Here is a 16,932-nt window from a genome sequence, read left to right on the forward strand (position 1 = left end):
TATCTTACAGAGTGTTTTCAAACGCTGTCAAATAGCCTAAATAAGAGTCAGGTTTCTGGAAAATTTTCTCCTTCCAATATGTGCAAGCACAGTTTTTACTTCATTCATGTGCACAGGGTATATCAAAAATCCCTTCCTGTATGTTACTTTATGCTATTAATGCATCCTGTAGAATGAACTTATTCTAGTAGGGGAAGTAAGGATAATTACAGAGACAGTATACCATTCCAGATGTGGCTGTATTAAATTATTAAAAAAATATTTGGGGCACATACAATGTTACTTGTGCCAAGTAACTGTTTCGAAAAATGGGACACAGATTCAAATGGAAACGGCTTTTCTTTGGGGATTTCCTTCTCCTTAAAATGCCCTCTATAACACCAAAAAATATGGAAGTAACAAGAAGAAGAAATATTCAGTAAAAATTTTACAGTTATGGTTTGTATACAGAAATATATTAGAAAAAACAAAAACAAAAACAAACCAACAAAAAAACACCTGTGGCAAAAATAACACTTTTTTTTTTTCTTTTTTTTTTTTTTTTTTCTCCCTAGTGTCATGTCTTTGGGTATGTACAGCCTTGGAGAAATGTATAAATCGTTTTGTACATGAAACTCTTAAAAAACTAGAGATTTTTAGTACAAAGGAATCAATTCACTGAAAGAATGTCCACATGTTGTCACTTTATAATTTACTATATATACAAGAGGATCAAACAAAGGACCTCTGTTTTACAGTTACTGCTGTACTGTACATTAACATGTGGCTAATACCCTTCTCTGGGTGTGATTTACACTTAGCATTACAAATAATATAACAATGCTGAAAATACTGATACAAAACACCTTCAAGATGACATTTTAAAAATATCCCTTGCTTTAATTGAACTGTTTTCTCCAGATTTTTTTTTTAAGTTTCAGATTTATAAAAGATTTTCCAAGAAAATAGTAATGTTTAAAATGTGTTTCTTGTTTGTTTGTTTGTTTCTTTTGAAATGTATAGTTGGATTTTTTTTTTAAGAAATTGTAATCCAAAAGTCCATTTTCCAGAAAACAAACAAACAAACAAAAACCAAACAAATCACCAACAACTATAGATACAGTAAGTAAGTTAAAATTGAAAAGGTTATGTTTTTTGTTTTTGTGTTTTTGTTTTTAAATGCACTTATAGTACATTTGTATCATAGGGAAAAAAAACCCTTATTACAGTGTATGTTAATTTATTTACAGATCTGAAATATAATTGCATACATCAGCTCTTGGGATGAACAAGACTGAAGTGTATTGTTAATAATAAACAACTGTACTTTCAATCTACCATAACCTTAAAGGATTGCTCAGATGAAAACACAATTCTGAATAGTGACATTCTGTTATTACTATATATATAGTTTTTTTTTGGTAGAATTTAAACTATGAGTTTCAGTGCAGGCCTGGGAGTCTTGTATACCCATAGTTCATTTGATCAAACTGTTTTTGCATTTTATTTTTATTTTATTCTTTTTAAAGTTTTGGCAGTAGCAACACACACCCACATGTATAAAAACATGAACACTTTTGGCAAATGTTTATATTGATTTGTATGGACACCCAAAATTACCCCCATATCATATGTAGACAAAACCTGCTCTCTTCAACATCAGATGATGTCATCAAATTTACTCTAACCAAATTAAAATCAATAAATATAGTCCCGAAAGTTCAGACTGCTAAAATGGCTTTGCAGAGAATCTGCCAAGTTCATAATCTAATTGTTTCTTAATCTAACCAATTGTTGTATTCATCTGAATATTAAGTAGTTAAGCAGATGTTTGTAAAACTAGTTAAAATCTATGCTGTTAATTCATTTTATATGCCCTATGGGATTTACCTTTAAAAGTTACAGCATTATTAGTGGTTACAGAAGCTCCATTTTTCATTGTATGCTACTTCAGTTGTCACACTAGTTTGTTTCTTTGTGTGGGAATGTGCCATACTCTTGCCTTTCATTATTCATCGCCAGTTAAAGACAGAGGTGACTTTTATCTGATCTGCCTCTATCATACTTGAACGTGCCGGATTACTTAAAAGCAGCTAACTATACATGCTAATATCATTTAAACAGATTACCTGCTGGAGGTTGCAAACTAAGTGTCAAGTTTAGTAAATGCCACATGTTTAGAACATCTTGTTTGAGATGCCTGTTTTCAATCCCTATGAAAGGGGAAAACAGGATCTTCTGGTATTGAAAAGTCTTCAGGTTCCGTAGCATGATCAGATGAATTTACATTCCCTTGAGACCAGCATGCTGCATGTCAGGTAGCATTAGATTCATCTCACTTGCATGTAATATATTAAGATGAGCAAACCTGCTGAGTTGGTATAAACTAGGTCATTAAGTGCAGATATGGTCTACAAATATCACAATTTACACAGATAATTTGGACTGGGTAATAAGACAATTTCTCTTAATTTAGTCTTTCACCTTTTGTTTGATCGATTTTTTTTTGTTTTTGTTTTGGCAAGTGAAATGAAATTATATGATGCATTTTATATACATAGACTGTCAAATTGTGTCATGAGCGACAGTGTCTGCAGAGCACAATCATCACCACAATGTGACATGTCTCCATAGAACAAAAAAGTAGAACAAATTTAGCCAGAAAAGGGCAGGGAGAAGGAAAGGAAACTCAAGAAATCAGGCTGCCATCCTCAGAATGTATTCCAATTATTCTGATTCAAATATCCAGTGAGCCTCTATGATTTCCTGTTAGAGGAAGAAAATCAGTTACTTCCTCTACTTGTGGCATGAGGCATTCGTAAAATACATACAGCAAGAAGTGGTAACACACCTCTACAAGTGAGTAAATTTTATTGTAGTTTTAAGAAGAGGGTGGTCCTCAGAGACTTCTGACTGTTTCCCTAGTCCATATGAATTTCAAGTGGATTTACTAATTATGTACCTATTCATTCCTCACATCTACTTTAACAGTAAAATTATTAAACATACATAGTATTAAGATCACCTTCTAGAACTTCAGGTTGTGTTGGTGGCTTATAAAGACAAAAGAAAAAAATACTTAGCCAATTTTGGACTATCAGTGCCAGGCAAATGATCCCATTTATTCTACCAATAGCGACTTTTGCGTGACAAATCAATCTAGTTATTTAACAATCTAATTCATCCATATGCTACAGTCCTACATGGGAAAGTATGAAACCTATACACAATGTTAATTTTTACTTTATTTTTTTTTTCATGTAAAGGTAGCAGCAGATGAAAACTTAAGACTGAGCTGTAGGTGAGCTTATGTTTCCTTTCAGTTGACACTCCTTCCACGGCAAGAATGCACTGTTACCCATCTTGTTGACCTAAAGTCTGCAGCTCTGCTGTGTGCAAATTGTGGTGGAGGAAAACATTTTTTCTGCTGTACATGTGTAAAGAGATGGGTCCCCTTGGAGGCTGGCCAAGTCTCCCTGTGAAAGTGGTATGTTGCCGAGGTACAGCAGTTTGGTCTTTTGGAGCTCCTGAGAAGAGTGGGTAGCTGTCTGTCTTGGATGCTGGCTTTGCTGTGCTTGGTGCCATGGTGGCCAAACCGTTCTGGGTGACCTCTGAAGTGAGGGTTTCGTATGTGCCTCTAGTATGCTTGATGACTTCCACTATCTCCTTCTCTTTCAGGAGGTTGCTCAGGCACAAATTAGACAGCTGACAGCTTTTGCTTTCATAGGTTGTTGCTCGGTTGCCTGAGTATCTAAAAGGGTCCTCTGTGGGAGTATGTACTGACTTTCTGTCCCTTGTGCTGAGATTTTGGTTCACCATTCTGTTTGGATATGTAACCTGTGGCAAAACAAACAAACAAAAGCCAGAAGTTTTAGCAACAGAACATATTAGCAGGAAAACAGCAGACAGTATAAAACACTCCTTATTACATATGTACAGAGGATGGGGCTGGAGAATTAAAATGAAAGATGAATCTCAAATGCCGAGAAAACTCCCAAAACATTGTTAGCATAAAATGGATGAAGTATTAATTTGTATTTAAAAACAACAACAACAGAAACACTGAAAAATACTTATTACATGTAAGGGTCTGGGGTATTTCCTTAAAAAATAGTTTAAATCAGAAAAGATTTTTTTTTTTTCCAGAACAATATAAAAGGATAATAAAGTTCCATGAACTGGTAACAGATTTTCAAAAGCATTTTATGTGATGAAACAAGAACTTTTATTGAATAGAGTTCAACACTTAATACTCTCAAATTATTAAAAAATGTTAATAATGTGTTTTAAGAATATCTTCATGCCTCATTTAAGCCCAGCTTTCCATGTCCGTTGAATCTAGGTGTTTCACTTAGAGTCAAATACATGTCGAAATGCTCTGCCAGAGCAGAACAGTAATTTTATACCAGCTGCCTGAAAAAAATACAGTGTAAGGATTCCAGAGTGTTAATAAATTTTGATTTGCTGTGTGAGCATACAGGCATTTACATTTGTGTAAATAAACGTGCTTTATCTATTCATGGTAAAGCAAATTACTATGGACTTCTGGTCTGCATATAGTGTGATGCTTCATTTTGATGTGCAGAACACCTGGCCTGAGAGGTTATGATTAGCCTGTGAGACAACATTTAATCCTTCTCTCCACACATTTAGCAAACATATATTTGCATTGTCTGAACTAAAACAAAGTGTTAAGGGGAAAATATTAGTATAGTCAGAGCAAGATTCTGCCTGTTCTATGACAGACTGTAATAGGCAAGTTCACTGGGAGATATGTTTCTGGCTGAGGAATTGCACTAGCCAAGTATTGAATGTTCAGAAGTCTAGTGCCTAGAACCTGAGCTTTAGGTCTACATGACTTCATAAGAAAGCTTCATAAGAGATCTTTATAACTTGTTGCAAAGCATATATGACACCTTTTTGCAAAACAAAGATTAAATATTTGGAAATGAGTTTCAAAAATTGTTAATGCAATCTACTTAAAATCTGTGTTATCTCTGCAATTATGTGAGGAAATAGTACTTTATTTTCTATGTTATTTTGGAACATGTGTTTTTCCTTGTCTTATCTCTGCCATGCTTTCTGTCGAAAGCACCAATTTCTGCCATTCATTTGAAAAAAAAAATATAATAAAATCTATATTATACCATGCAGTTTTTCTGCAACAGAACTCTAAGAAGTCATAGTCACAGTTTCTAGACTTTTACATTGCTATATGCCATATATATATATATATATGTGTGTATATATATAAAATAAAGCAGAGGGAATCAAAAATACTCCCAAATCTTATAACAATATTTTGCTAAAAAACATCTCAGGATGTTTCCATGCTTCCATTGGGAACATATGCATTGTTTCAGGACAATCTATATCATTTTGCATGTATGTCTTTTTTAAGCAACGCATAAGATTAATAGTTAATAGTCATGGCTTACAATTCTTTTTTTTCTTTTTTTTTTTAATGTGTGTAGTCAGGTTAATGGTCATGCTTCTATGCAGATTCATATGTAGGTTTGGATACAAGTACAAGTATTGCAGCACATTTTAGACATCAGAGTTGGTAGTTCTAGAAAAAAAAATGGACCGGTGTAACATTTTTATTACTTTATTCAGTGCTGATTGTGCCTTTACTCATAAACGGGAGTAGAACACCTATAAAAAATATTGCTTAATTTGAGAAGAAATTCAGTTTAATTCCTAGGGAGTCACTGCCAGGAAGACCTATCTGTAAGTTTAATCACTTATTTATTTATTTATTAATAAAAAATAAATATAATCTTCCTACTGGGACAAGGGACTCAAATTCAATACCCTGCCAAAAATATATATTTAATATAATACTTATGTAAAAATATAATACTTGTGGTAAGAGAATGTTTCTGGAGTTACCATGTCTCACCTATGCTTTCTGACAACCTAAAAATTGATGTTTCATTCCACAACAGCCATAAATATCCTAAGATTACCAATATGTCTGTCTGCACTTAAATATACTAAATGAATTTAATGAAAATAAAAGAAAGTATTTCAAGCTTTTTTTATTCCATTTTTTTTTCTCATTTCAAGCATTTCCTTCATTTTTCTTAAATAATAATAATAAGAAAAAAACAACAACAACAAAGAAGCAAATGAACAATCAAACAAAACCTTTAGGAGCTGCTGATGTAAATTAAAGTATTTAAATTGTTCCCTGAGGGAAGGAATCTGCTATGATATAAGAATAATCAAAGTTATAGAAAATATGAAATACTCTATTGCACCATAGCATAGTACCATAGTACTGGGAGGAGCTTCATGGCGGGACATCTAGTCTGTTCTACACTTCTGGTCAGGATCAGCTTATTGCCATGTTGTTCCTGACAGAATTGCTATTTCATCTTTAAATAATTCTTTGTCTTTGAAGAATGCTGTCAAGCTACCCTTTACTCTTTGCTCTAGAACTTAAAATATCACATTGATCTTTTTTTTTTTTTCCCCTCATCTTTTAGATCTGAGTCATTTTCACTTGCCTTTTCTGTCGTAATTCTTTTCAGTAATTCCACTTTTTTTTTTTTTTCTTGAAGTACATGGCTCAAGAGTATAGTACTTAAGGTAATTCCCTGGTCATCTGTCTGTCCACAATAGTTCCAAAACTTTTGTCTATAAAACCATTACAAAGTTCTTCAGCTGATTATTGTCAGATAGCCTATTTCCTCATTTGTCTTTGCTGAACTTTTTCGTTTTCCCTCTGACTTTTAATACATCAAGTTCAATCTGACTTCCAATTTTATCCATTAACACGTTTTATTTCCCACCCAACTTCAGGACGTCTGTAAATTTAATAAATTTTTTCTCTAGTCCATAATCCAAATAGTAAATGAATATTAGAGGACACTATAAAACCCTACTCAGTATAGCCTTCTGTTTTTGCACTGGGCCATTGGTAAGTAATATCCAAGGATGGTTTTGCAGTTTGTTCTATATTTGTTTCATTTAGTTTGCATGGTATGTTTAAAAAAACAGTGTCAAAAGCCTTAACAAAGCCTAAAAGCAAGAAATCTGATATCTACAGCTTTTCTTCTAGCCAGAAGGCCTATTACTGTTCTATTGAATGAAATTAGATTGGTTTGGCAATTGATTTGATTTGTAATCCATGTTGGCTCTCGTTCATGTCGTTTTCTTCTCTGTGCTTAAAATTGTTTCACTATTTGCCTTTTTTTTTTCTTTGAGAATTGAAGTTAAACTGATGGAAAACATTACAGTACATTTAAGATGAATCATAACCTTGCCCAAACACTGCAAAAATAGACACTAATACTGCATTGATCTGCTTTAATAAAAATGCCTCAACTTTTCATGGTAGTGCATACTGCTCAGTGAAATGTCTAGGATTAAGTGCTTCCCTTTCTTACAGCTTCTACTGAAGTGCCCATGAAAGCATAATTTATCTGTTTAATAAGCAACTATCCCTTTTGTCCTCATTCAACGAGATTACTCAGTCAAAACCAATACAACCTGTGAATAATCAGACTTTAAGCATTTTACTGCAGATGGTTGCAGCCATGGATACTGAGGCCACTTCTAGTGATAAACAAGAAAATTACTGGAGGTCTTGGATATGAGATCTCTTGTAGTCTTAAGAATGGCTTAGCAGTTATTTTTGTCTCTTGATGGTGAAGAAGAAGAAAAAAGAAGGAGGAGAAGAGGAAGAGAAAGAAGTGGAAGAAGAAGAAGAGGAAGAAGAGGAAGAAGAAGAGGAAGGAGAAGGAGAAGGAGAAGCAGAGTAGGGAAATGATTATTATGAGCTATATTTACCATCAAGGTATGTTCTAAAATTAATACAGAGCAACCAACTGGTTTTGAAAATGAGTGCATAAATATGTTCAAATAAAGGCATATTATTGAACCTGGGTACCAGTAAAAGGTACAAGACATGATTATATTGTTTTGATCTAAATTACAGTATTAATCTAAATGAAATGCTCTATTGTGAATATCTGATGCTGTGGTGTCTCTTTCCTCTTCCTTCTCAGGGTTATATTTAACATATTTTCATTTTAGAAAACACATACTGGGTTTGTAAGTCTCCAAAATTTTGGCTTCAAGATGTTGGCTAATGGAGGGGTCACAGTGTGTGTGTATGTAACAACACGTCTAATAATTTGTATGTGGTTGGGGAAGGTCTTTCTCAGCTTTGTGAAGATGGAACTTGATGAAATTCCTGTTGTATTGAACAATTAAACAAAAAATGTGGTGACAAATTGAGAGATAATTTACCTAAATTTTAAAGCATCAATTGAAATTTACAATAAATCAACAGAATTGTATGACATTGATTTGACTCTGCCTCCAGCAATAGGACAGAGGTTGTTAACAAGGTAAGAGAGATTCATTCTACGAGATCTATCAGTTTTCTTGCTGGTCTATTTTACAGTTATTCAGAATCCTCATAATCTACGCAGAATAAAAAAAATATCCCCCCCCACCCCCAAAAAAAAAAAAAAAAAGCTTTAGAAAAAAAATTAAAGTTTCATTTTTAACCTATTTCTCCTGTAGAAGTATTACAGACAATTCTCTGCTTTAGACTTGCAGGTACAAATGCATTCCATGAGCATTAGACATGAGTGAGCAAAGCCACAATCCCAGCACATCTGTTTGCCAGTTTGAAGGCTGAGTTCTTGTCCAAAGCTGAAGGTGGCTTCATGCCAAGTATGTTCCAGTCTAGCTTATAGCAGCTGCAAGGCTGCTGTAAACTGCAGCTTGGCAGTGCACCAAGAAGCTGATCTGCCAGCTGGTGACTGCTGAGGCCAAAAAAAAAAATATAATAATAAATAAATTTTAAAAAATCCATTCATCTCTATCAGTAGCTTAGCTAGAACCACCAACTTCTCTGCAGACATCCCCAAAGGCCACCCTAATCTCTGCTTAATGGTGGACCCAAGAAATAGGCTACAATTAGGATGCAAATGTGGCTCTGAAATTTATTTCAAAAGTTATACATACAGGGAATAAAGTAAAAGCCTCCCTTGATGCTTCAAATACGCCAAAATAAAACAATGTCTTATACTAAGAGTTTTAAACATCTGAATTTCCTGATCAGATACATACAAAAAAAGTGGATGCTCCCTTGCGTAAGGAGTCTATTTCTCTAAAATAAAACAAAACAAAATAAATGGATTTACAATACAATAACATTTTGATAGATCTGAATCATGGTCAACCCTGCATTAAAGTACATGAAAATGAGAAAGGTCCAAGTATTCTAGGTTTGATCATTTCACACTGATGCTAAATCCATGGAGACTGGGAACCCCAAACTGTAAATTAACGTTCTCAAGATGTTTGTTCAATAAATTGTTTTGAGGGTTGCTCTGTGTAATTGTCACTCTGGCAGCCTTTTCTTATATTAAAAAGAAATAAGAACAAATACAAAACCAAAAACCCTCAGCAACCCACTTTAAAGTAATGAAAATTGACTACCCTTATAGAAAACTCCAGAATGGGACATGTTATTAAAAAACACTGCAGCCATTCATCACTTTCCATTTCCAAACCCAGCGAGTGAAATATGACAATACTTAATGACAAGACAACATTGCTGCAGGACATTTGAGAATGGATTTTGCTGCTGAACGTCTTATGATGAAGCACCGATATAAAATGACAGAAAAAGATGTGAATTAAAAAAACACCCCCCAAAAGTGAAGATTTTTAAGATGCCAATGCCCAGAGGCAACCGGGAGTCTTAAATGCCTATAATATAATTCTTCCAAGTAGAGCAACTTTGTTAAATACACCATTCTGGCAGCAGACAGAGAGTAAAAACACACAGAAACCTGTCAACAGTGCACCCAGTCTATCCTGACAACCAACTAACAACACTGCATTTGAAGAACAAGGTTTTACCACCCTAAAGGATTTTCAGAGGTGTTAAAAGACGTGTACTCTAGGGAGAGTAATTATTCTGACAGGAGCCTACAGACTTTCTGGACTCTCTCAAGATTTCTACCACTTCCTCCTTTTGTGTTTGTGAGTACACAAGGAATGCAAAATGTAGTATTAACTACATAGCCCAGCAGAGCTCACTTGTCCCTTGTCAGGTCTCAGTTGAAGTGACTTCAGCACCTTTTGCAGGACTGTCTCCCTTCCCATCTTAGCCCCAAATTCATAAAATAGAAAGCAACATAAAGAAGATAAAAAAAAAAAAGAACAAAAAAAACCCACAAATGAACAAACAAAAATGCTATACTTCTCCAAAGTATGGAAAAGATGAAGCCCTGAATCATGTGTTTGAATTTATAACCCTTCAGATGCCTTTTGTAGTTTTGACAGTTTATGTAAGTGCAGATCTAATTTACCAAAACACAGTTTAACTCAGTATTTTGGTATGCCACATCTGTCACTATGTCAGCTCTTTAATTTCTCCACCTCCTCACTACTGTGCTCACAGCTTCCAGCCTAGAGATGATCCAATATGAAATGTGATTTTGTTGCAGTAGGTAATTGTTCTTCATTCAAGTCTCTCAAAAAGCACTTTTTCTTACCGATTTCGGCAACACCTAGACCATAACTGCAGCTTTTAAACCCAGATCTGCACCTATTGATCAACTGATGCTGCCTTCTGGCAACATGTGATACATGAAAGAAGCAAAGCCCAGTGTGTCAAAATAAGGAATGGACTTGTATCAACAGGCAATGAGCAAGAACCAGCTCCTGATCAATTTGCAGGTTCTGCTGCCATCAGTTACAGAATGAATGCAGTCGCCATAGATCAGAAGCATTTCTCTTTCTCCCTTTCAGCCTTCTGAAATCTTTATTTACTTACTGAAGGCAACAATTAAGATACAGGCTAGAATGCACATCTCTTTCCTGTAATGCCCTTTTAATCAACAGTCCAGTTGAATACAAGTGACCTGGAGTGTTCAGCTAATGTCCTGGAAAGATTTTCTGATAGCAACAACAGTGTGGTAAGTACACCAAAGAGGGCTGAATTAAGATGCTCATCTTTTTAATGCATGGAATTATCCTTGAAAATTTCCATTTGTATAACTAATAAAACACAGTTATGTCATCAAGGTGTAAAAGGATGTAATTGTTTTATAAAGTAGGAAGAAAACAGTAAAGAATTTCCTATTAATCTCCAGTAATTTGCAGTAACTCACTACTCTGCATTCTCAATACTGCATTTATAGGGCTAACTGAAAGATTTTTCTCTTTACTAAAGCTAATAGAAATTTTTATGTATTACAGCTGTTTACGATACCTTTCAAATTAAATATTTAGAACTTTGGAGCCATTCACCATTGTTAGTCATTCTTCCACAGAGATACAAAATTAATTTAGATACAGAATACCCCTTGTCACAATCTATGGCTTAAAATTCAGATAACTATAAAAATTCAAATGAGAAACTACTAAGTAGTAAAGGTGTTCCAGCAACATGACTACAGAACAGTAGGACATACTATGTAAGGTAACGAATCTTATCTAAGACCTCCTCAAGATCAGGAAGACAGTCCAGAGAAAGCAATTTTTACCAGACAGACTTTTCTTATTTTGGACCTTGGGACAAATTGTGATGAAGTGTAAGAAAGATGCAATGGACTCTTACTCCTGGTTTAAAAATATGTTAAATGCCTAATTGTAGAAACATCCCATGTTTAGGAAAGACAACTCCCCCAACCAACTCCCCCACTTCCAGCAACTCTTATATAACTGTTCTCTCTTCTGAGTTCACCCAAGAGTTTGTCTTAGACACTTTGCTTTTTGTTCTCTAAATTATTTCCTTACCGATCTCCTGCCCCTTTATTACTGATCTCCAACCCCTTCAGCTTCAATGGAAATTCAAGGTGACAGAATAGGCCCTGTGCTCACCCAGCACTTCGGGTCTCATTATCTTTGTCCAGACCAAGAAATAAGGGTCACTTGTGCTATGCTTTTAGCTACAGTGGTATAGAAAATCATAGGCTCTACCCTTGAGATTCTTTTGCATAACTGCAACCTAAGTGAATAGATAGCAAATGGAGGCGTGAATCCATGGGAACACCAGGGGCATTTTAAGAGAACATATCTCATCCAGTATGAACAGTGAAGCATGACACAAAGGTCCCGAGGAAACACGAGAGCTTGCTCTGGAATTACAAGCAGGAAACCTGCACAAGTGCTAATTAGCCCTTCTGAAAGATAGTGCTACTTAGCTGACATTTCTTGCTGTGCTGACACATTGTTCTGGCTTTGCAAGTGGAACCAGTATTTCTGCACAGTATTTGATGTCCCATGTAGACATAATATGTTGTTCTAAGACCTCCACCTTGTGCCTTATACATTTTTTATGACCAGCTGCCTGAAATTATGAAGTCCATTTCTAACCTCAAGTCCAGAATATGGTTACTGAAACCTGATTATTATATCTGTAGATCACCTGAATTAAAGCTGACTTGTCAGTGGCAATGTTCATATACTTTTTTTATACATTTAGTTTTCACTATAAATATGTTAATATTTTTATAGTTATTTATTTTGCTATTCTAGCATCACCTTCCTATACTTCCAGAAATTCCATTTGTAAAATGAAGCTCACATGACTATGCATTCAGTGAAATAAGATATCACAATACAGTTGTCTTATAAATAATAGACTCAAAAAGCTTTAAAGATACAATGTTCAATTGCATATATACTATATAGCTATGTACCTGTAACATACCTTTACGAAAGGAAAGAATAATTAAAGTGTTCACATTGCTTATAAATACTCAGTTAAAAAGTGGAGGTATTTATTACACTTATAGAATGATAATCCTAACCATTTCAGCATATGAGGCTTTTGCTTTATCAGCTGGACTCAAATCTTTATCATGCCTCTGTATATTTTTGTTGTTCTACCTTCTATGAACATAATAATCGTATACACTTATAAGGACTTTCCTGTCCCACTTTCAATGGATGAATGCCAGAAATCAGATATCTGCTGAAAATCTGCCTTCTGAAAAAGGCACTGTTTGCTTTTTCAAAAAACAAACAAATAAATAATCAACAAAAAGAGGTTAATTGTACTTAGCCAATATCAATTTATATTCTTGTACAGTAATAATAATAATGATAATAATAATAAAATAATCTTCTATTAAAGTGAGTTTCATATATTTCAGTAAGGTATATTTCATATACCTTACTTTCGACAGAAATAAGGACTCATAAGAACAACAAGGGAAATGCATATATTGTCAAATGGTGTTCAGCTACTGCCATATTATCCAGTGACACTATCCCTCAGCTCAATATACAGTCTGCAAAGGAGAAATCAAAGGACTAAAAAAAGGGCAGATCGTATCCTGATTACAAGAAAAGAAAACCTAATTATCCTTTAATTGACTTGACTCTTTATTTTTATGACAAGATTACTGAGAGACAGACATCCCTGAAGAGAAAGAGAAAATAGTCTTTATATATATATATAGGAGGGCACCTGTTCTAGGAATGAAAGACCACAGAATAGACAGATTTCTTTTACTGCTAAAGTAAATTTCCACAGTTATTTTTTGTGGTTATACAAAAACATCATAACATACCTGCAATGAATCCCTACACTTAACAAGTAATTCAACACCAGTAATTCAAAATTAGAGATAACAGCCATTATTATTATTGTTATTGTTTTTATTATTGTTTTTTGTTAAAGCAACTGACTTAAGAATGTATTGGCTTTGTCAGTATGGAATTGGTGTATATAAACTCTGTTCTCTGATCTCCACCTGTCATTATCAAACATATTTACAGTAAGAAAGTCTTGTCAGATAAAGAAAGGGCACACACAGCCAAGAAATATAAATAGTTGTAGGAGAGATGTGACCTCCATAAGGAAGTCATATAACTAGTTTACCAGAAAAAGATGTTACTCTAACAAACAGTGTAGTTGAATGATATAATTTTTCTCACATTCTAAAAAATTACAGAAACCAATCTCTTATCATTTCAAAATTGTTTAAAGTTGGTGGTGACAGAAAATTTCCTTTAATGCATAATTTCATCCTAATCACGTAGAAAAGATATTCCATCAGATAAATATATAAAATAACCCCATTAGTTCAGCTCTTTTAAAAACAGCTAGTATATCATGGTGTTCATTACAACATGTACAGCTTACTCTTTTGTACTTGCTTTACTCTAACAAGGTATAACTATTTCATACATCCCATGTATTTTAAGGCCATCAAAAAACATTACAATCATCTTGTGTGATCTTCTGTGCAGTAGGAGCTATATATTTTTCTTGTTGAAATCAAGAACGCCAAAAAGATGTTAGAATTAAAGTATAACTTAAAAGATGTGAAGTAATTGAGGATGTATTTTAATTCTTCATCATCCAATAAAATCTTTTTCAAGCACTGCATTCCAGGTCCTCACTGGATAAATCACTGAATTACCTTTATCTATTTCTGCTTCTTTATTACCTACCATAAGGAAGTTTAGCAAGATTGTATTTCATATTATACCTCCAACTTTCTGTGATAATGCACATAGGGAAGCATTTACCTACTTCCTCTTGTAACATAACTTTTCCCCATAAATGCAGAAGTTTACATTTCATTTCCTTTATTGCCCATACCATGGGTATTTCACTTTAAAAAAGTAATAAGGATGATTTTCTAACTTGTGTTTGTATGTTTTTCGGCTGTAAATTCATGTCATGTTGCTGACTTATCAGTTGCTGCATAATAGCTGCTAAAGTGGTCAAATTTTAGGCTTTTTTGTCAATTAGACGTCAGCTTATCTGTTAACCTCACTGTTTACTATCCTATATCATTAAGCACAATTTTAATGGAATCCCTAATGTTTGAAATATTTAAGTGAAATCACTATCCCATTGAATCCACATGCAAAACTTCCACAGGCCGGGAATGAACACACACATGTGCCTGAAAGCTATTTACTGCTGTACACATTAGTGTTTTTTTTTGTTTGGTTTTTTTTTTTTTTTTTTTTTTTTTTTTTTCTTGTCTGACCACCTCATGCTTTTGTGTTTTGACAACCTTTTATCTTTTCCTCCCTCAAAGTTAAGGGACGATTACTCCCTTAAAAATTACTTTAAATAACTCATAACCAATTTAATATGTTTAAACGTATTCAGTAAAACACTGTTTTGCAAAAAGAAGTCTTTTAAATACATTTTAAGAAAAAATAATGAAATATTTATCCTGATTAGCAGTCTTTAAAGACAAAAATCTGTTTTGCTGGAGTTGAATGTCAAAGAGACATTTTTGAAATACAAGGCATTTTGCTATTGTGGCATTCAATTGAGAGACAAATGAGAAGCAAAAGGCTTAATGAGATGGGCTTTAGGAAGTTACATACACATAAAGACTGCAGCTCACTTTCTACCTCTTTTTATCTAAACCCCACAGCCAGGGCTGCAGCTCTGAAGTATGTTGACCCACTGCATTGGTCATAAATGGGAGCAGAAGAGCTTACAGCCAAATACATCAAGGAAAACAAATTTCTCCTCATGTTGAGATCTTCAGCCACCCCAAGACTTGGTACAGGCTTGCTGCCATGCTGTCCCAGCAACAGGTAGCTCTCTGGTCAGTCTTGAGATCTCCATCCCGTCTTTCTGTTTTAAGTTTAAATCCACCCTAAACTCCTCCATTCTGTAACATTGAGTGTTTTCCATCATTAGCCAAACCAGCACTGTTTTGAAAAATATGTTTAATCTATAAAAAAAATCACTAAGTTTACTCCAGAGGTAAAGAACCTGCTATTTGTTGAGAGGCTCCAACACTAATATTGGCTAAAAATTTAGCAAATGTAGCAAAAAAGGCACTATGCTTAAAACTCATGAGAGCTGGAGGACAGAAAAGCATTGCATAGACAATGAAGCTGTCTTGGACCATTCACTGAAAGATAAAAGATGACCAGTGTTTGAAATTCATGAAGGAGGACAATGTGCACACACGCACACCCACACCCTGATTGTGGATAAAAGATAGCTTCACTGACATTCTCCAAATCATAAAAGCTTGAGAAGCACACACAGGCAACTTCGCTAACTATCCCAAGTGCACGTTCAAAGTGAATTATGTAGGCTGTGCTTATAGTGCATCCTAGGTGGTCGTTATTTGGGAAAGGATATCTTACAAGTTGCTCCTATAACCTCTGAATTCTTGCCTCTCAGCTGCTAGCAAACCTCTTCCATCACTTTCATAAACCTTGCAGGAAACAGTGAATACTATCATAACTCAGATCTGCTCTGCTGCCTCCAGGCATCCAGCTACTGCATGCCGTCTACCTTTCCAGTCTCTCAAACACAGTCTCTGTTATGGTCTGGAAGTTGCTTAAATGCCAGTTTGGCAGTTTCTTTTTCTGGTCCCAAAGTAAAGGGCTTTCTTATCTGTGAAAGCAGTTTAAGGAGGGTATCCTGGAGTAAAAAAAGGATACTGATGCTATTCGTGCCTATGCTGCTAGTCGTGCTGAAAAAGTACTCTTTTCTCATTAGGAAAATCAAGCAAAAATTTTGAAAACTCCAGTTCACAAACATTTCCAGGCCAATCAAGACTAAAAATAATATATTGAGTTCTTCTTGGGCATTAGAGCAAAACTGAGCATATTCATCCTAACATATAGCTAATTTACTGCTGCCAGGATAGTCCTGAAATTACATTTCCCTGCAACTGGCTGAACAGTTCCATGCAGAGCCACTGCTAACCTCAGGAAAACGCAAACAGTAGGACACATGCCAACTGCTACCTGCCACATGAAATAAACAGCACAAAGCCACCCCATCAAAGCAGTTCACCTTTCAGACCAAACAGGTTAACAGCTGACTTGTGGCTTTTCAGGCAGAAATAGTTACACACCTCTCAGCAGACAAACTCCCATGATGATACACTGCCTCTGTGGCAGTGGGGAAGTACATCACATGCTGGAGCTCTATCACCAAACATGATTGCTCCAAACATGTTTGGAGCAACAAAA

The 16,932-nt window shown here is 34.8% G+C and overlaps 1 protein-coding gene across 7 annotated transcripts in view; it reads right to left on the reverse strand.

Moving 5' to 3' along the window:
• Positions 1-663: 663 nt before the first annotated feature.
• CCSER1 (coiled-coil serine rich protein 1) overlaps positions 664-16,932 on the reverse strand; it is a 682,619-nt gene continuing 666,350 nt past the window's right edge. For 6 of the 7 annotated variants that reach the window (XM_072037037.1, XM_072037036.1, XM_027455716.3 and 3 more), the window contains one exon: positions 664-3,816. In XM_072037037.1, coding sequence (XP_071893138.1) covers positions 3,334-3,816 — 483 coding nt within the window. In that variant the 3' untranslated portion in view covers positions 664-3,333. The remainder of the gene's footprint in view (positions 3,817-16,932) is intronic. The other variant, XM_027455718.3, reaches the window with a different exon arrangement.

This window comes from Anas platyrhynchos, chromosome 4 (assembly GCF_047663525.1).
Source record: "Anas platyrhynchos isolate ZD024472 breed Pekin duck chromosome 4, IASCAAS_PekinDuck_T2T, whole genome shotgun sequence".
NCBI classification, from domain to species: Eukaryota; Metazoa; Chordata; class Aves; order Anseriformes; family Anatidae; genus Anas; species Anas platyrhynchos.